General features: G+C 45.2%; 1 protein-coding gene across 6 annotated transcripts in view; it reads right to left on the bottom strand.

Moving 5' to 3' along the window:
* caskin1 (CASK interacting protein 1) overlaps positions 1-16,811 on the bottom strand; it is a 100,251-nt gene that overhangs the window by 5,808 nt on the left and 77,632 nt on the right. For 2 of the 6 annotated variants that reach the window (XM_047571498.1, XM_047571502.1), the window contains 12 exons: positions 15,978-16,076; positions 15,103-15,221; positions 12,807-12,888; positions 12,265-12,374; positions 9,467-9,577; positions 7,002-7,103; positions 6,733-6,871; positions 5,462-5,605; positions 4,135-5,369; positions 2,425-2,730; positions 1,597-2,206; positions 530-1,034 (listed from right to left, as the gene is read on the bottom strand). In XM_047571498.1, the coding sequence (XP_047427454.1) occupies positions 530-1,034; positions 1,597-2,206; positions 2,425-2,730; positions 4,135-5,369; positions 5,462-5,605; positions 6,733-6,871; positions 7,002-7,103; positions 9,467-9,577; positions 12,265-12,374; positions 12,807-12,888; positions 15,103-15,221; positions 15,978-16,076 (3,562 nt within the window). The remainder of the gene's footprint in view (positions 1-529; positions 1,035-1,596; positions 2,207-2,424; positions 2,731-4,134; positions 5,370-5,461; positions 5,606-6,732; positions 6,872-7,001; positions 7,104-9,466; positions 9,578-12,264; positions 12,375-12,806; positions 12,889-15,102; positions 15,222-15,977; positions 16,077-16,811) is intronic. The other 4 variants (XM_047571500.1, XM_047571503.1, XM_047571499.1 and 1 more) reach the window with 3 other exon arrangements.

Here is a 16,811-nt window from a genome sequence, read left to right as displayed (position 1 = left end):
TTACATTTTTATGAACAATATGAAAATTCTTAAGAAACTATACTTTAGTTTATTTAAGTTCTGCGTCTCAGAGTTGTTGTTATGTCCATACTAAAACAGTGCTGCCCCCTAGTGGTCAAAATAAGGAATAGGTGTAAATGTTATTGGAAAATTGCAGTTAATCTATTCCAGCAGGATTTGATAGCTGCAGCTAACAAGCTAACAGAGTGAAGTTTTAGTGATTTTAAACCACAAAGTCGAGGCAGTTCAAACATGCTAGCTCGAAGCATGCTAGCTTTCAAGCTACAGTCGACAAAATTTATAAATTATCTTTAAATTAAACTAAAATCATGCATTATCTCCACTATTAGGGTACGTCTGCATCCTCCTGGACTAATTAATAGTCATCTACACTTATTTAACCTCAAAAAGATTCAGTGCTAGCATAACAAGCTCTTTATGTTTATGTAAAATGTGTGTCAGAGCTGCTAACTGCCAGTTTTGTGTTGTGTGTATCTCTGGTTTATAAATGTGCGTGTTTGGTTCTTACTCTTCCTGTCTCAGTATCTTATCCTCCACGGCCTGCAGAGCAGCAGCCAGCGACGCGCTCGTCTCCTCCAGCTTCTGATGCACCAAAGAGTCCACGCCAAAGTCCGGCGTCGTCGGGGCCGGCGCCGTGACGGCGCCCCCCGTCATCCCACTGTCCACTGACACCCCCCCGATGGAGGAGCGGGGGGGCTTGACTGGGGGCGGGGTCGGGCTCGGGGTGGCGGGCGTCTGGGGCGTCTGCGGCGTGGTGGGCGTCTGCGGCGTGTGGGGGCTCTGGGGGGAGGGGCTCGTCGGCTTGGCGTTGGGCGGGCTGGGGGTGTTCGAGGGCGGGAACGAGGGGGGCGAGCTGGTCTGTCGGGACACCGCGGGGTGCTGCTTGATCGGGGCGGGCGCCGGAGTCGGGGAGGGGGGGCTGGTCATGGAGTGGATGAGCTTTGAGGGTTTGGGCGCCGTGGGCGGTGGCGCCGGTTTGGGCGACACCGGCGGAGGAATCTTCTTTCCTTCAACTATACAGACAGAAAACAGCGAAGATGGATTAGAGACCGATCTAACGTTCTACTATAAATCTGATTTAACGCAGAAGCCACAACCGAAATTCAACTTTCTGACTAAAGTCCCACTTTACATGCAATGGAAAATCAAATAACTGATGGGAACATGACCTCCTCCTCCACACTAGGTGGCGATATGTGAGTTTTCAGCGGGTTAATATGGCCGCCTTTCAACAACAAGATTGATAATAGTTCAGCTCTTCAATGTGCTTCAGGTGTCTAGTTTAACTCTGATTAAGGCGTCTACATGCCGGAGAAAATCACATTATCTGGGTGTCTTAATCCGATAAAGAGAACTCCATGCACTTACGTTGTCCAGTTAAAGTCAGATTAAGGCAATAATTCGTCTTTTTCACGTGCATGTGAATGTACTGACTGTAGAGTAGGAGTAAAGAGTCTGGGGGGATCTTCTTATGTCTAATTTTCTTCCTTTAGAGGCTCATTATGCTTCAAACAGTTTAAACTTCATCATATATGTTGATTCAGTTATAAACATGGACTCATAAAGTGTTAGTACCTGGACTTCCAGGTGTCCCGGGGCCTGGCAGAGGGACTCTCTTGTGAGAGACAGGCTGGGGCGGCGTCGGGGGGCCTCCTTGTCTCTTTATCTGCGCCACCACAGGTTTCGGGGAGACGGGAGGCTTCGGTTTCCTCACCGGACCGCCTTCGTTAACCAGCGGAGCCGCTTGGTCCACGCTGCTCCTGCGAGGAGGAGGAGCAGCCATTTGCGATTGAGGTTGATGTTGGGGTTGAGGTTGCGGTTGCTCCGTTACTCCGGCCTCCGACACCGGGCGGCGTTTCATGGTGGCCGTGCCGTTCTGGTAGGGGACCGGCTGCGTGGTGTTCGGCTGGCCGCCGCCGCCGCCGCCGCCGCCGCCCGCGGGCTCCCCGTTAGCGTTAGCCATGTCCGCGTAGCCCTCGGGTTCTTTGTCGCGGCTCTTGGGCCGCCGCTTGACGGTGGACGACTCCTGCAGGGTGAAGTCCGAGCCGTTGGGGTGGGGCTTGGAGCTGCGGGGCCGGCGCTTTAGGGTCGCCGTGGCTTCCACCCTGGAGGGGTCCTCCGGGGCGTAGCCGCCGTCTCCCTGGGGGCCCTCGCCGTCGCCCTGCAGACAAACACAAAATACACACTAACGGAAAAATTCATACATTCGTGATAAGAGGTCACAGTCAAACATTGACAGAACACAAATAAAGCAAAACACAGAAGCTTGACTATGGGTCTGTAAAGCCATTGAGCACATTTAACTTTAGCACGTTACAATACATATATAATACATACATAGACAGATAGATAGACACATATATATATATATGCAGATATGTAGATAGATATATAGATAGCTACCTGTCCTTCTCCTTCTCCTCGACCCTGGCGTCGGATGGTCAGGCTTCCCTCCTCCGCGAACGGCAGGTTCTCCGACGAGCTCCCGCTTCCCCCCGAGCTTGGGTGCGGAGAGGACGGAGGGTGCGGCGAGGAGGAATTAACGGGGGGAGGGGAGGACGCCGGTTGGACGGAGGCGCACGGGAAAGCCAGGGGAGTGGGCTGTTCCCGCATGGCGGCGGCCACCAGCTCGGTGACGGGGCCGCTGATGGTCCGCCGCCGGTTCACCACCTCGCCGTCCAGACCGATGGCTTCGCGCGTTTTCCCCACCTGGTTCACAAAAGTTTGACCACGTTTTACTTAGTACATAAGTAGCTGGTAACACATTTTACAATATTTGCAAACTTGAAAAACTCAACCCGTGTTGTTAGCATGCTAGCTACAGCTAACAAAACATTTGTCTTCTAATGTCTGACATCAAGGTCTTGCTATTCCCTACAAAAATTTGAAGATAAGGTAAAAACATAACGCTTTAGCCTTAACAACAGTAACTAAGGAGGCGGGGCTTAGAAAAATGGAGTAAATTAAGCCCACCTGGTTCACAAAAGTTTGACCACGTTTAACTTAGCGCATAAGTAGCTGGTAACACATTTTACAACATTTGCAAACGTTTGTGATGTTAATTTGAAAAACTCAACCCGTGCTCGCTTTGTTAGCTTGCTAGCTACAGCTAACAAAACATTTGTCAAGGTCTTGCTATTCCCTAAAAAAATTTGAAGATAAGTTGAAAACAAAGGTTTAGCCTTAACAACAGTAACTAAGGAGGCGGGGCTTAGCAAAAGAGAGTAAATTAAGCCCACCTGGTTCACAAAAGTTTGACCACGTTTAACTTAGCGCATAAGTAGCCGGTAGCACATTTTACAACATTTGCAAACGTTTGTGATGTTAATTTGAAAAACTTAACCAGTGCTCGCTGTGTTAGCTTGCTAGCTACAGCTAACAAAACATTTGTCTTCTAATGTCTGACGTCAAGGTCTTGCTATTCCCTAAAAAAATTTGAAGATAAGGTAAAAACATAACGCTTTAGCCTTAACAACAGTAACTAAGGAGGCGGGGCTTAGAAAAATGGAGTAAATTAAGCCCACCTGGTTGACAAACGTTTGACCATGTTCAACCTAGCGCGTTTGTGATGTTAATTTGAAAAACTCAACCGGTGCTCACTTTGTTAGCTTGCTAGCTACAGCTAACAAAACATTTGTCAAGGTCTTGCTATTCCCTGAAAAAATTTGAAGATAAGTTAAAAAAAAAGGTTTAGCCTTAACAACAGTAACTAAGGAGGCGGGGCTTAGCAAAAAAAAATAAATTAAGCCCACCTGGTTAACATAAGTTTGACCATGTTCAGATTAGCGCATAATTAGCTGGTAACACATTTTACAACATTTGCAAACGTTTGTGATGTTAATTTGAAAAACTTAACCGGTGCTCGCTTTGTTAGCTTGCTAGCTATAGCTAACAAAACATTTGTCTCCTAATGTCTGACGTCAAGGTCTTGCTATTCCCTAAAAAAATTTTAAGATAAGTTGAAAACAAAGGTTTAGCCTTAACAACAGTAACTAAGGAGGCGGGGTTTAGTAGAACAGTAAATGAAGCCCACCTGGTTGACAAACGTTTGACTTACTTTAGCAAAAGTATAAAAGTAAACAATAGAGAAGCTGATGTATGTATATACGATACCTGCAGGAAATTCTTTTGCAACGCCATGCCTTTGGCCCCGCCCCCTATAGAAGACATCTCCAACATGGCGGCGATGCTCCTCACGCTACCCACGCTGTTGGTCTCCACGGCGGTCGTCTCCATGGACACGCCGAGGTCGCTGGCGCGGCGCTGTTGGAGGTAAGGCACGTCCAGCATTCCCCCCGTGGTGGCGTGCGTCTGCTGCTGGGCGCTGGCGTCCGTCAGGTTGGAGTTGGAGCTGGAGATGGCCGAGCTGGAGCGCTTGGGCGGCGGCGGAGGCGGGCCTTTCTTCTTCTGGCGCAGGGCGAAGGACAGGGTCTGGTTGCGGTTCTTCTCCTGGTTGCGCACCGAGTGGCTGCGGCTGACGCGGTGGGTCACCGTGGCGTATTTGCCTCCTTCGTTTCGCACGGCGGCCGAGCCCTGACCTCCCACCACCTCCGCTTCTCCTTCTCCCCCTCCACCTCCACCTCCTCCACCTCCTCCTCCTCCTCCTCTTGCCCTCTCGTCACACTCGCCGTCTGAGACGGCGTACCGGTTGAGGCTGTGGGCCCGTTTCTTCTGGAGGGCGGAGGCATCGGTTCCTTCCTCCTCCGCCGGCTCGGCCTCCGGTGGGAGACAGAGGAGCGGGACTTGAGGTTGTTGGTTCTCCCTGACCTCCATCGCCTGCACCTGTGGGGGCTGCTGTAGGTGGGGCTGGTGCTGGGGTGGGACTTGAGGTTGCGGCTGCTGCTGCTGCTGCTGCTGCTGCTGGAGCGGACACGGAGCTCCCCGGTGCGTCGGCGACGGAGGCGGGTGCGATCGCGGTGACTGAGGTCGCTCCCCCTGCACGAACTGCTGGGACGACGGCTTGGACTTGGACTGTGGTGAAGCCGAGCTCTGGGCGGAGGAGGTGGAGGAGGACGACGAGGTCCTGGGCTTGGTGGGGGTGTGAGGGGGCGTGTAGGGCGGCGCAGGCTGGGAGTGGGAGTGGGAGTGACGGTGTTTTCCCTGGGACGAGACGCTTCCTCTGTGGGAGGACGCGCTCCCCTGGCTGCTCTGCTGCCTCATAGTCCGCGCCTCCTTCTTAGGCGGCCCCCCACCTCCACCGCCTCCTCCTGTCATCGCCTCGTCGTGTTCTTTGCTGAGGGTCCGTGTTCTCTGAGCTTTGACCTCCTGGGCCGGCTGGGTCATGGCGCTCTGCAGCTCCGTGCTCAACTCGCTGTCCTGGAAGGTGGTCATCTTTGGAGACATGACCTCTGAAAACAGACAGAGGAACCAAATTATTCCAAAAAAAAAAATTATAATTACCCCGCTTGATTAAAAGCAGGGTCATCTAATACGACCTCACCGTCCGGGGGTGGGCTGTCCATGGACATTACTTCCTGCTGCTGTGTGATTGGTGGCGGCTTCTTTCTGAGGGAGCCCCGCCCGTCCGAGCCCCGCTGCAATTCAGCCAGTCGCTTCACCGCCAGCATCAGCTTCTTCTGGTGGCCTGCGACACGGACAGATTTATTTCCTATTATTTATATCATATATAGTCTTCCTACAACAACACATCTAGACATGTGGCTTCAGAAGAAGGATCAACAAATTGATCCAAAAGGCTGGACATGTGATTGACTGGGAGTTGGAGGCTCAGTGAGGGACAGGAGGACACTGGATAACTATGGATGGGATGGATTGTCCATAATCACTCGAGGGTTTACCTACTTTTACAAGGGAAAAGACACTGGAAGTTCGACAACCAGCCGCTTCACATGGAGCGATTCATGGGATGCGACGTCCTACCTGCCAACCCACACAGGGACTGGAGCCCCCCGGTGGCAGAGGAACGCCACTACGACAACAGAGTGGACATTCATCCACATAGACGGGCAGAGGAGCTCATTCTCCAGCAGACTGGTTTGGTTCAGCTCTGCTGCCACAGAGAACGCTACAGAACTTCTTTGTTCTAACTGTATAACAGCTCTTTTTGTAACAACTAAGCTGCCGTGACCAATCAATTTCCCTTGTGGATCTCATCTCATCTTCCATACCGCTTTATCGCGGGGGTTTACTGGAGCCTATCCCAGCTGTCAACGGGCGAGAGGCGGGGTACATAAGGAACACATAGACAAAGAACCATTCGCACTCAAATTCACACCTACGGTCTTTGGAGGTGGGAGGAAACCAGACACAGACACAGGGAGAACCTGCAAACTCCACCTCATTAAGTCTAATCAAAACACAGCCCTTTTCAGCTAGCAACTTTCCCCCAAGCTAACATGCTAGCAATATAGCATAGAGCTACACCAGCCTTCCTAATATCTCTCTCGTGCCTCCAAAACAGTTGGGACTCATCAGAGAATGGACATGGGACTCCTGAGGGTGTCCTGTGATGAATTTGGTGGCCAGGTTGATCCAAAACATCCTGCTACCATCAAGGAGTGTCATTGTTATGGGTTGCGTGTCTGGACTGGTCTAGGCTGGTGCTACATGTCTAAGTAACATCCATACGAATGAATTCCAGGTCCAAAAGTTCCCCAGCAGAACATTGTGTTGCCACAAGATGTTTTAAATGTTATTAATTATTAATTGTTGCAACAGAAAGGAATCATGGGTATGTGTTCTTCTTCTTACCCAGTTTGGTGATGCCAATTTCCTGCAGGTCCTCCCAGGTGATGTCCGTGATGAAGTCGATGTTCTCGTAGCCGTTCTGCACCAACACCTGGTGGTACTGACTCAGACCAATAGCAGAGAGCCACTCTCCAAGATTAGCCTGCGGGAACATTAGACGCTATAGGTGGATCACAGAGGCCAGAGCTAAGGCTTGTAGCTTGTAGCTTGTGTTAGCAGTTCACGACGGCAGACGCTACAAGACAGAAGTCGTTAACAAAAGTTTTACTCACGGGTTTCTGATCGGGCAGCCACTCGGTAACACTGAGCTTGTTAATCTCCGACGTCATCTTCTTCCTGTGACCTGGTTTTGTTATTCCAATAGCCGTCAGGTCCTGCACACGAGCAAACGCACAAGTGAGATGCTGTGCAGTGGCATGTTTGGACATTTTCCTCCACATGGTGCAATGAAATCTCCCCACGAGCCCAGCAATGTGTGTGTTTCTCTCTTTGGCTCAGTCACACACACACACACACACACACACAAACACACAAAGAGGAAATTCTGCAACACAAGAGACGGCGTGACATCTGATGGAAGCTTCTGCCAGTCGAGGAGGAAAAAAAAAAAAAAAAAAAGCTGCAGAGATGTCTCAAAATCATGAGAAAAGCAAAGGAAGTGAAAGGAAATGTCTGCGGTGAAAAGAAGCCTCCGGAAGAATCCGCTCGAGTCTCCAGTAAGTTATCCAACTCTTTACTTTTACCATTTTTTTTACAAACAAACGGTAATTTAAGATGCGTCTTTACCTATTTGGAGTTGGACACACAAGACTTTTACTGGACGTACATGAACATTTGCACCTCCCACACACACACTCTTAGTTTAATAACTCATTACTGTGAAGACAAATGCAGCACAACAAACAAAAGAGGAGGCTTTTATTCGATATAACGAAGTTCTTGCTGAGCCAAAGCAGCTCAGATCCCTTGAGCATGCACACGGGGTGGTTATATATATGTGGAAATAATAACACAAAATATAGAGCTATAAACTCCAGAGTATGGGGTGTTGTTGAGTGTTTATTCATTTCTTTCAATCTTATTTTTCATTATTTGCTGCCCCTAGGGTTCATTTTTCATTCTTATTTTCTGACGCTGAAACAACAACAACATTGAACAGTTCATATCCTTTGATTTACGTTTCTGTTTAAATGTAAAACATGCCGGCAGGCACACAGGCAGGACTCGGACATAATGATTCAACAGTGTTCTGAAAAAATTTAGTGTAAGGAGGCACTCCAGTAATTCATAAAGCTTGGGGCAAAGTTTGGGGATAGATTAAACCATCAAGAGCTGAGATATCTGACTTTTAATCCCTGGTGTGGCTCAGTCTTGATGCAACTACATTTCCCATAATGCAGCACAATAGCCTCTTTCATTATAGCCCCACCTGCAAATGACACCTTCTCCCCAAGTTTGTACATTTAAGATGAAATGTTTAACATAAGTGAACAAACTTAATTAAAATGAATATATAACTATTAAAGCTGCATTATATAACTCCTGCCCACTAGGGGCACTAAGGTCCACAGTGACACAGCTATGAGAAACAGTCTGGTGACGCCACATGATTCATGTCTCCTTATGATCACGGCCACATGACTAATATAACTCAGACATTTTTCTGGATGTGGAGCTGCAGCGCAGATTTACAGACAGATTGGGCGAACGTGGTTAAAAAGCAGTGATGGGCGTTTTTTCAAAAAGTAAAAGACTTATTAAATTATGAAATGAGTAACAAGTAATATGCTGGATATGTGTATATACAGTGCCACTTTACAGTATCTGCACCCCTCAGTCCTGAACGCAGACAAAGTGAACCCAATCAAACACACGAAACAGAAATATTTTGTTTATTCAGGGAAATGAACCAATATTACATATCTGTGAGGTGCAGAAATAACAAGTGCACCCAAATGATTACAAGTGAATTTCTAAAGTTATTCTGTTCAGTGATGTTTCCAATAAAATTAATGAAGCTCAGGTGTCATTTGGTGCCTCATTTATTTATTTATTTTTTTAAAAAAATCTGTGATCCTCACAATATATTTCTGGAAGTGTAAGACGACAGAAATGTAGAAAAGTCGGGTGCAAATAAGCATATTAAGCGACACTGTGTATAAGATTTCAGATTTGAATTTACAGAGAGTGGATATTAGAGTTTATTAAAGAACATTTTGGGAATAATAGCTAATCATATTTGATAACGGTATTAGCTTACCATTAGCCAAGCTAATGGTAAGCCAATGGTAAGCTTACCATTAGCTTGGCTAATGGTAAGCTAAGCAAGCAATTTCCCAAAATATAATCACTTACTTCAAGAAAACTTTAATATACTGGGAAGCGATGCCAAGTCTTTTCCTTAAATTTCATTGTTCACAACCTCAAGGTGTGACAGTGAGTTGTGACATTTACTTTTTTTGGGGTTAAGAGACAGGCAAGACAATACCAGGTCAAAGGTGTGAGGTGAGACAGGACAGAGGGGAGGTGAACAAGGGACAGGTTTAACTGTGCTTGTGGGTGTTTTTGTTTTGTTTTTTGTTTTTTCTAAAGGGATTGACATACATGCATCCTGAAAACATCAAGGACAGCACAAAATAAAAGTTGTGCAGACTCGTTTCCATTGTGGTCCTTGGTGGTGAGCTCTCTGCAGTCATGGGGAGGTGGGGGGGAGGGGTCAGGGTTCAGTTTGCCTTACCTCTGGGGTCATTCGGCTAATGGTGGGCAAGTCATACCCAGCGCCCAGGAAGTTTGGAGCGTAGACCTGCAGCTGAAAGTCGCTCAGCCATTGGACAACGGCCTCTGAGCTCTACGGGGAGAGAAGACAGGGGGCATGCGGTCACTGGCTCCATGTCGGCTTCTTGAACAGCCACTTTTCCTCAGCAGGGCCAAGGAGGGCCAAACAGGGGCCACGGTTAGCATCTAAAGCTATCAGTGCATATTTACAAAAACAAATCCTCATACATTTATGGATGATTTTTAATAATATGTGAGTTCTGACTGAAGTAATCAACCCTGGTAAGTCCTCCATGGCCCTGTGGTGAAAACCAGGCTAAGATTAGGAAGGAGAAAGTCCCAGCTTGTAGTATCTCAAAGGACGAGCTGAAGATTAGCAAAAAATAAAAAAGGGGCTAATCTGCATTTGACACTTCACAGCTGAAGACAAAATTAATCTATCTTGCTCTTTTGTTGCACTCTCTTCTTGAAGAGGAGAGGCCGTATGGGTGGAGGTCGAGTCAAAAAGTACATAAACTGCAAATTTCTGAAAATGTAGCTACGTATTTTATCTTCTGATGTTGTGAAACCATCTCAGACAAGGACCTTAGCATGTCAGCTACATTGCTGACAGTCCTTAACAGATTTTTAGTTTGACATAAATCTCTGAATATGTGGCTTAGTTTCCAAGAACACTGGTGAGTTTAACACTCAGTCAGCACGAGGATTGAATAAAATTAAAACAAATCTGGGACTGGTGGCTGACATTTATTATATACATCTATGGATTAGCTTTAATGGTGAAGTTAGCACCTGGTGCTAGCTGCACACTTGTTCTTACTTTATAAAACTTAATTAGAGTGAATAATTAAAGAGTGAGATAATGGGTTATTATGTTTATTGTTACCTGACACTACTTGAAATACCATTTAACAACTATGTATAGTTACATAGGTGTGGCTATACCAAAAGCAGTGACTCTACAAAGCGACAAATGCAAATATAGAAAACTGTATTGCATATCTTTTTTCTTAATGTATATTGGTGCTCGCTTTGTGTAATTGTCAGTGAGAGTCAGATTTCATAATTATTACACAATATACCTGTCTTTACTATGCTAGCATTAGCTTCAGAAGCTAAACTGTTGTTGTGTTTACACGGATGCTAGAACTCTACAAATATGTTCTACATTCATGAAAATATGAATAGTATTCTAACCTCCCAAGACCCAGCGTCCTCATATGGGGACATTACGTTTTAGGTTTGTGGCAGCTTCTTCCAAAACAAATGCTTCGGACTCAGGAGGTTAATAAGAAGAGACCGGTTTCTCAATCAGATTCAGAGGGGTTGTGTAAACCTTTCATAATTAGTTCAATAGAAATAAATATTTGCTCCTAATATTTATGTAAAATCTTGATCTGATTGTTTCTGATTCTTTCTCCGCGTGGGGTGAATATCAGGTGAGGGAAAACAAGGCTAACCCTTAATCCAACCCTCTTCTGCTAAATCAGTTCAGTGTTGCCTGTAAAGCATATGTCATGCTCCAATAGCGGGAAGAACACACTTTGCTATTGTTTTGCAGTCAAGAGTTAAGTTGAAATCTCTGATTAGAAGGATTTAAATCAAGTTGATCTTTCATTGTAAATATTTGCTAAAACTTGGAATTTTCTTAAAATCTTATCTCTTCAATAAAATATTCCTTCTTGGTTTAATGACGAATAGCCTGCGTAGCAATTCACTGCTATAATTACATACAATAAACTAAACTAAAATGCTGCAGACAGTAAAGAAAACACCAGGACTGGAGATAACTGTGAAACCTCTGCATGACTTCTTCCCACACACTGCTTCTTTTTTAAAACTCTCCTCCTTGTCTTCTTTCTCCCTCCTCCTTCTCCTCTTCCACATTGATCCCCTCTTTTCTTTCTTTCTTTCTCTCTTTCTTCCTCGTTATCCCGCCACAGAAGGGGGGAAGTGTCAGGAGGCTGGAGGAATTCGGGGACTCCAGCCTCTAACAGATGGTCACTAGGAACATGTACGGTACAGAGCGGGCGAGGGATGCGCACGACCACCTGCTATTAAAAACACGGCACCTTTAGCTTCGTCAACTTCGTCGCACGACGAGACTCGAGAGTAAACGTATTCAAACACAGAGACTCTACTGTAAATGACAGCTTTTTAAACAAGCTCAGATTTCACACTTTTTTTTTTTTTTTTTTTGTGCTAAGCTAGTCCACCCACGCCATGCACACTGCTGGGCATCTACCACCATCATCATCATCACCACCATCAGCAGCAGCAGCAGCAGCAGCAGCAGCAGCAGCACACACTCCTCACATCTCAACTAAAATTATGCGTGCCTGAGGTGCATTGGAAATATTTATTCCAGCAAAAAAAAAAAAAAAGGAAGAAAAGGAAAATACTGCAATGGAAGAAGAGAAGCAGCAACTAAAAGAGGTGAATAACGATGGATAGCAGGTAGAAGGACAGGATTTTCTCTTTCTCTCTCTCGCTCTCTCTCACAAACATACACAAGATTCCTCCTCGTTTGTGGATTCGTCCACACACTCACCATGTCGTGGCTGCATCCAAACACTCGCAGCACGGACGAGGCCAGCTGTGACAGAAACCGCTGGGACATCCTGGCGTTTTTTTGTGTTTTTTTTTTTGTGTGCGATTGAGGCGACTGAGGAGCTACGTTCTCATCATCGTTGGATGCAAAGTGTGTGTGTGTGTTTGTGTTTGGATGAATAATAACTGGAGGATTTGGGACTGTCCTACCTTCCCCTCAACTGGCCCCTCCCCCTTCCTGGTTGCCGTGGCGTCATAAGGCGGCGCTTCGTGGAGCGGGCAGCCCGATTGGCTCGAAGTCCGAGAGGAGCTGGCAGAGCCTGTTGAGGGAAGCGACGTTTGGGTTTTTGTTACAAGCTGTCGCCCCGTCCCCCTGTGCACTTACAGCGATCAACAGATGAGTTTGTTCAGCTCGCTATCTGACCTCCGCCTCTTCCTCCTCCTCCTCCTCCTTATCCTTTCGACTCATTTCTGGTCCTTCCCTGATTTAAACCCGGCAACCAATTGATTCCTTGCTTTCCAAGATATAGCAAACCACCCTAACCAATCACACCCGTCTACACTTCCTCCTACATCCCCCTGCCTTGGCCATCTGTCTCTTCTGAACAAGCCAAGATCTGTTTGTGTGTAAAAGTGATTTCATGACAAAAAAAAAAAAAGACCATCACGTTTTTCTAACTTCATAGCTCAGTCATTTTTTACACAACCTGCTTGCTCCCCTCGTTCTCACTTGTCACAACACGCACTGTTACCTGGAGGCTGGTCCACAGACTTAGACTGCTCCAGTAGATGCTCCTTGGCTTTGGCAGACTGGGACAAGACTGTGGCCAGAAGCTGAAAATACACACAGAGAGATGCACATATTTATTTACAAGAATATGCATGAATTAAAAAAAAAAATTGCTTTAATTTTCCAGCATGAAATCAACATTTTTTTTTTCCTCTGGAGCATTTTGAGGGGAGTGGAGTAAGTTAAAAAGCATTTATTACCTCAAAATGCTAATAGCTTGAAAAGCTAATTTAAGTGAGTGAATCAAAACAATAACAGTTTTCATTGCGAAACCGAAACAATGAGCTGAAAGATGCGAAAATGTTCAATAGAGCCGAGAGGAGCTGCAGAATCACTGCAAATAAACGGTTTTATTTCGTTATTTAACACCAGATAATAATCGTCTAAAAATGATGACTAGTGAAAAGTTTACTATCTCTTGTGACATTTTTTTATGCCTTTTATCTCTTTGTTCAATGACAGTTGCTTATACACATGAAGATGGATGTTTTGAAGCTCAAAGTGGTGACTCTGGTCGTCACCATCTTGTTACTACTACCTGTTACTCAAAGCAGCCACTTTAAGCATGATGCGTGATTCGGTTGTGATAAATGTACCAGACTACAAACATGTTTAATCCTCCTGTGGTATTGACTTTTGAGCTAGCCTCATGTGGTCATTAGACTAACTGCAGTTCACGCATGCATTCCCAGGTTTCATCTTGTAGTCTCAGATGTTGCCCTTTGCAGAAAAGGTCTGAAAATGTTTTTTTATGAGAGGAATTACGAACTGAGCAACAGGAAATAGATATTTTTTAAGTTTTGACAAATGCACTGTAATGAATTATGGCTGAATTCATGCTACATAATACCTCTCTATCAAGGGAAGAAACTACTTAACTGTAACCACTATACCAATCCAGAACTAATTAATTCTTCTCTTCATCTGCTGGATAAATAATTTACAAAATACACTCACACTGGCAAACTATAATTACCTTGCCTTAAAGTTGGAAATTATAGTATACTTGGATGTTTTATGCTTAAAGCTGCAGAGACAACAAACTGAAATTCCTGGTCATATATTCACAATAAATGAAACACAGTCGGCCTCAGGGAACAATGACAACTCAGTAGTAGTTGTTTCTCTTGCCATCTACAAATCTGCAGCTTCATCATCTCACACAAGATTGATCGGGAGGAAAACAGTGTGATGTGACGCAGGCTGTTGCCGCATTAATCACATTTAAAACCTCGATTCTGAATCCTCGGTTGCCGCAATAAATATCTGACTGGCACCACCGAGGAGCTGAATGGAGAGGGCTGCAGAGAGAGAGAGAGAGAGAGCGGGGGCTTTTTAAGGAAGTCCGTCTGGGCTTCATAATTCTGCTGAGCGGATGTTTTGTTTAAAAGTGTCTCACTTGCAGTTTCTTAACGGGACACCTGCTGAAAATATGTGACGCTGGAGAAAAGAACACATTCGGCGCAATCTGATTGTGTGTGTCTCTTAAATTGGGCAAAAAATAGTGTAGCTAGAAAAGTATGTAAGTCTTAGTATGTGTGTATGTCGGGATGTGTCTAGCATTGGTTATATTATATCTGGGATTTCTTTATTATTTAATGACATGTTAAAACGTTTCAGTAGGGTTGGCAAAGGTAATAATAATCTAATACAAACTCCTTTTAATGCACGCTTAACACTAGTAGTTTATTATTATTATCATGACTGAGTCTAGCAATGCCAGGCTTCAAACTGTACAGTACAGCACATATATTAAGATATAGTAAACAATGTATAAATAATTTATGGAATATATATAAAGTGTGAAAGTATTTTTTTCCCTTCTTTCCTGCTTCTTCGGGATTGCTTCACGGAGCTGTTGTCAATGGCGACTGTCAATCACCACGACATCACGTCCTGTTTTTATAGCGTCAAATAACTAACTCCAGAAAAGACACTTGAACATACATCGACTTCATATTAACCACCTACAATGGCAGAAACTATCCTTTAAAAAATGTATTTCATGTGTACTTTAGTAGAGCTTATATGACCTGTACTGCAGGCAGCCAACAGGGGGAGCTCTACATTTTTAGAAGCCGTCATGGCATCCACATGTCGTCTGTGGGTCATACGCTAGCAATAGTTTATATTTGTATGCTTCATTGTTATTGCTTCAATTCAAAACATGCACAAGAGCTGTATGTGGACAGGTCCTTAGAAGTCAGGTTAAGTTTCCAGTCCCTAAAAGTGATTTAAGTGTGTTTGTGTGTTTGTACCTTCACCCCCTCAGCCTGCGCATGGAGGATGTGTGCAGCGCTGCCGGCGCTCTGTCCGCTGCCGGACGACCTCACGCTGGTGACGCTGCCAGAACTACCCACGCTGCTGCGGTCTCCACCTGCAACACACACACCCACACACACAAACAAACATTCACACACACACACACACAAACACATGCAACAACCCAGACAGTATGTATAGAGTTTGTCCATACGAATGCACACATGCAACAAACAGATGGATGCATATAATCACCCACACCCACACACACACACACACACACACACACACACACACACACACACATTGAGTGGTTTAGCTGAAATCTCAAAGCAATGTGATAAGAGGTGTGACTCTCCATTGAAATGCACTGGGCAGCGTGTGGTTGGATGGTCGGGATGGACAGACAGAGTGACAGACGACCGGGCGACAAACAACAAAAGTGGAATAGACACGCTTTCTTTGCTTTCACGCACATCACACACACCATCTCTTCTCCCTCTTATTCTGTTGTCTCCTCTTTCACACACACACACACACAGACTGTAGACCGATGCAGATGGCTGCAGTCCTACACATAAGGCCTCTGAGTTCGGCTAAGCTTCAGATGGAGGGATAAGCAGGAAAGAGGGAGACTGTCAGGAGCAGATCAAAGAGTATCTGAGAGCCTTAGCTCAAAACAAACGGAACGAGAGGATCCTTGTAAAAAAAACCATCGACACTTGCAAGGGGCAGTGCGGAGAAGATTTTTTTTTTTATCGATAAAAAAAAGGACGTCAGATACTGTTTGACCCCCGGTCAGACTTTGAAGGAGTCGGGGGGTGGGTGGGTGGTGGGGAGTTGAGGGCTCAGCGCAGCGCGGCTTAGTTACCTGCCACGGGCTTGCGCAGTACCCAGATCTCTTCGTTGGAGCCTCCATGGGGCCCGCTGGAGGGAGAACTGTGAGGAGTTGCCTCTGAGCCGCGACAACCTTCAACACAGAACACCACCGTTAGCCGCTAACCGACCCTAAAGTGGGCTACGGAGCTACTTCTGCTTCGCTAACCATGCGTTTACATTTAACCGAACAAAGCTAGAGCACGCAATTATATTGGATACACATGCAATGTTAGCATTATTTTAGGATGTCCAATAGCTACTCATATTCTAGGCTCTTTAGCGGCTAAATTGCACAAGCAACCAAAACAATTAGCTGAAAAGGGCTAAAAAGCTCAGCAGAGTGAACGGAAATTATTATTTGAGATATTGTTGATTGTTGTAGAATAAAAAGTGCAGCTTTAATGTCCAGTTTATGAATTATGCACCAACGAACTTGACTTTGAAGCCATGTTTTTTTTTACAGTGCATTTAAAGTATTTAGAATTAGTCAATGAAAAGACTTAAATAATAGACTTAAATTAATGTTAACAAAAGGTTTATATTAGGTTTACACTCAACTAGATTTCCAAATTGTCTCTTCTGGACTGCTGCAGTACCCTACTTGGTATTTTATGCATAAAAATACACTAAACAAACAATCAGAAAAATGTCACTAAGTACTTGTTGATGGTTTCTATTAGTTACATAAAATTTAAGGACGAATATTAATTTTTTTTCCACACTTAAGTTGAAAAACCCCTCGTTGCAGCGGCTCTGAGTTTCACGTGGCCGGTGGTGAATTTAAATAAGCTAAGAGAAGCTAGCGGAAGCTAACGCAAGCTGCATT

The sequence above is a fragment of the Mugil cephalus genome, chromosome 20 (genome assembly GCF_022458985.1).
Source record: "Mugil cephalus isolate CIBA_MC_2020 chromosome 20, CIBA_Mcephalus_1.1, whole genome shotgun sequence".
NCBI lineage: Eukaryota > Metazoa > Chordata > Actinopteri > Mugiliformes > Mugilidae > Mugil > Mugil cephalus.
Note: the sequence above shows the minus strand (reverse complement) of the source record. Positions and strands in the feature narration are given on the sequence as shown.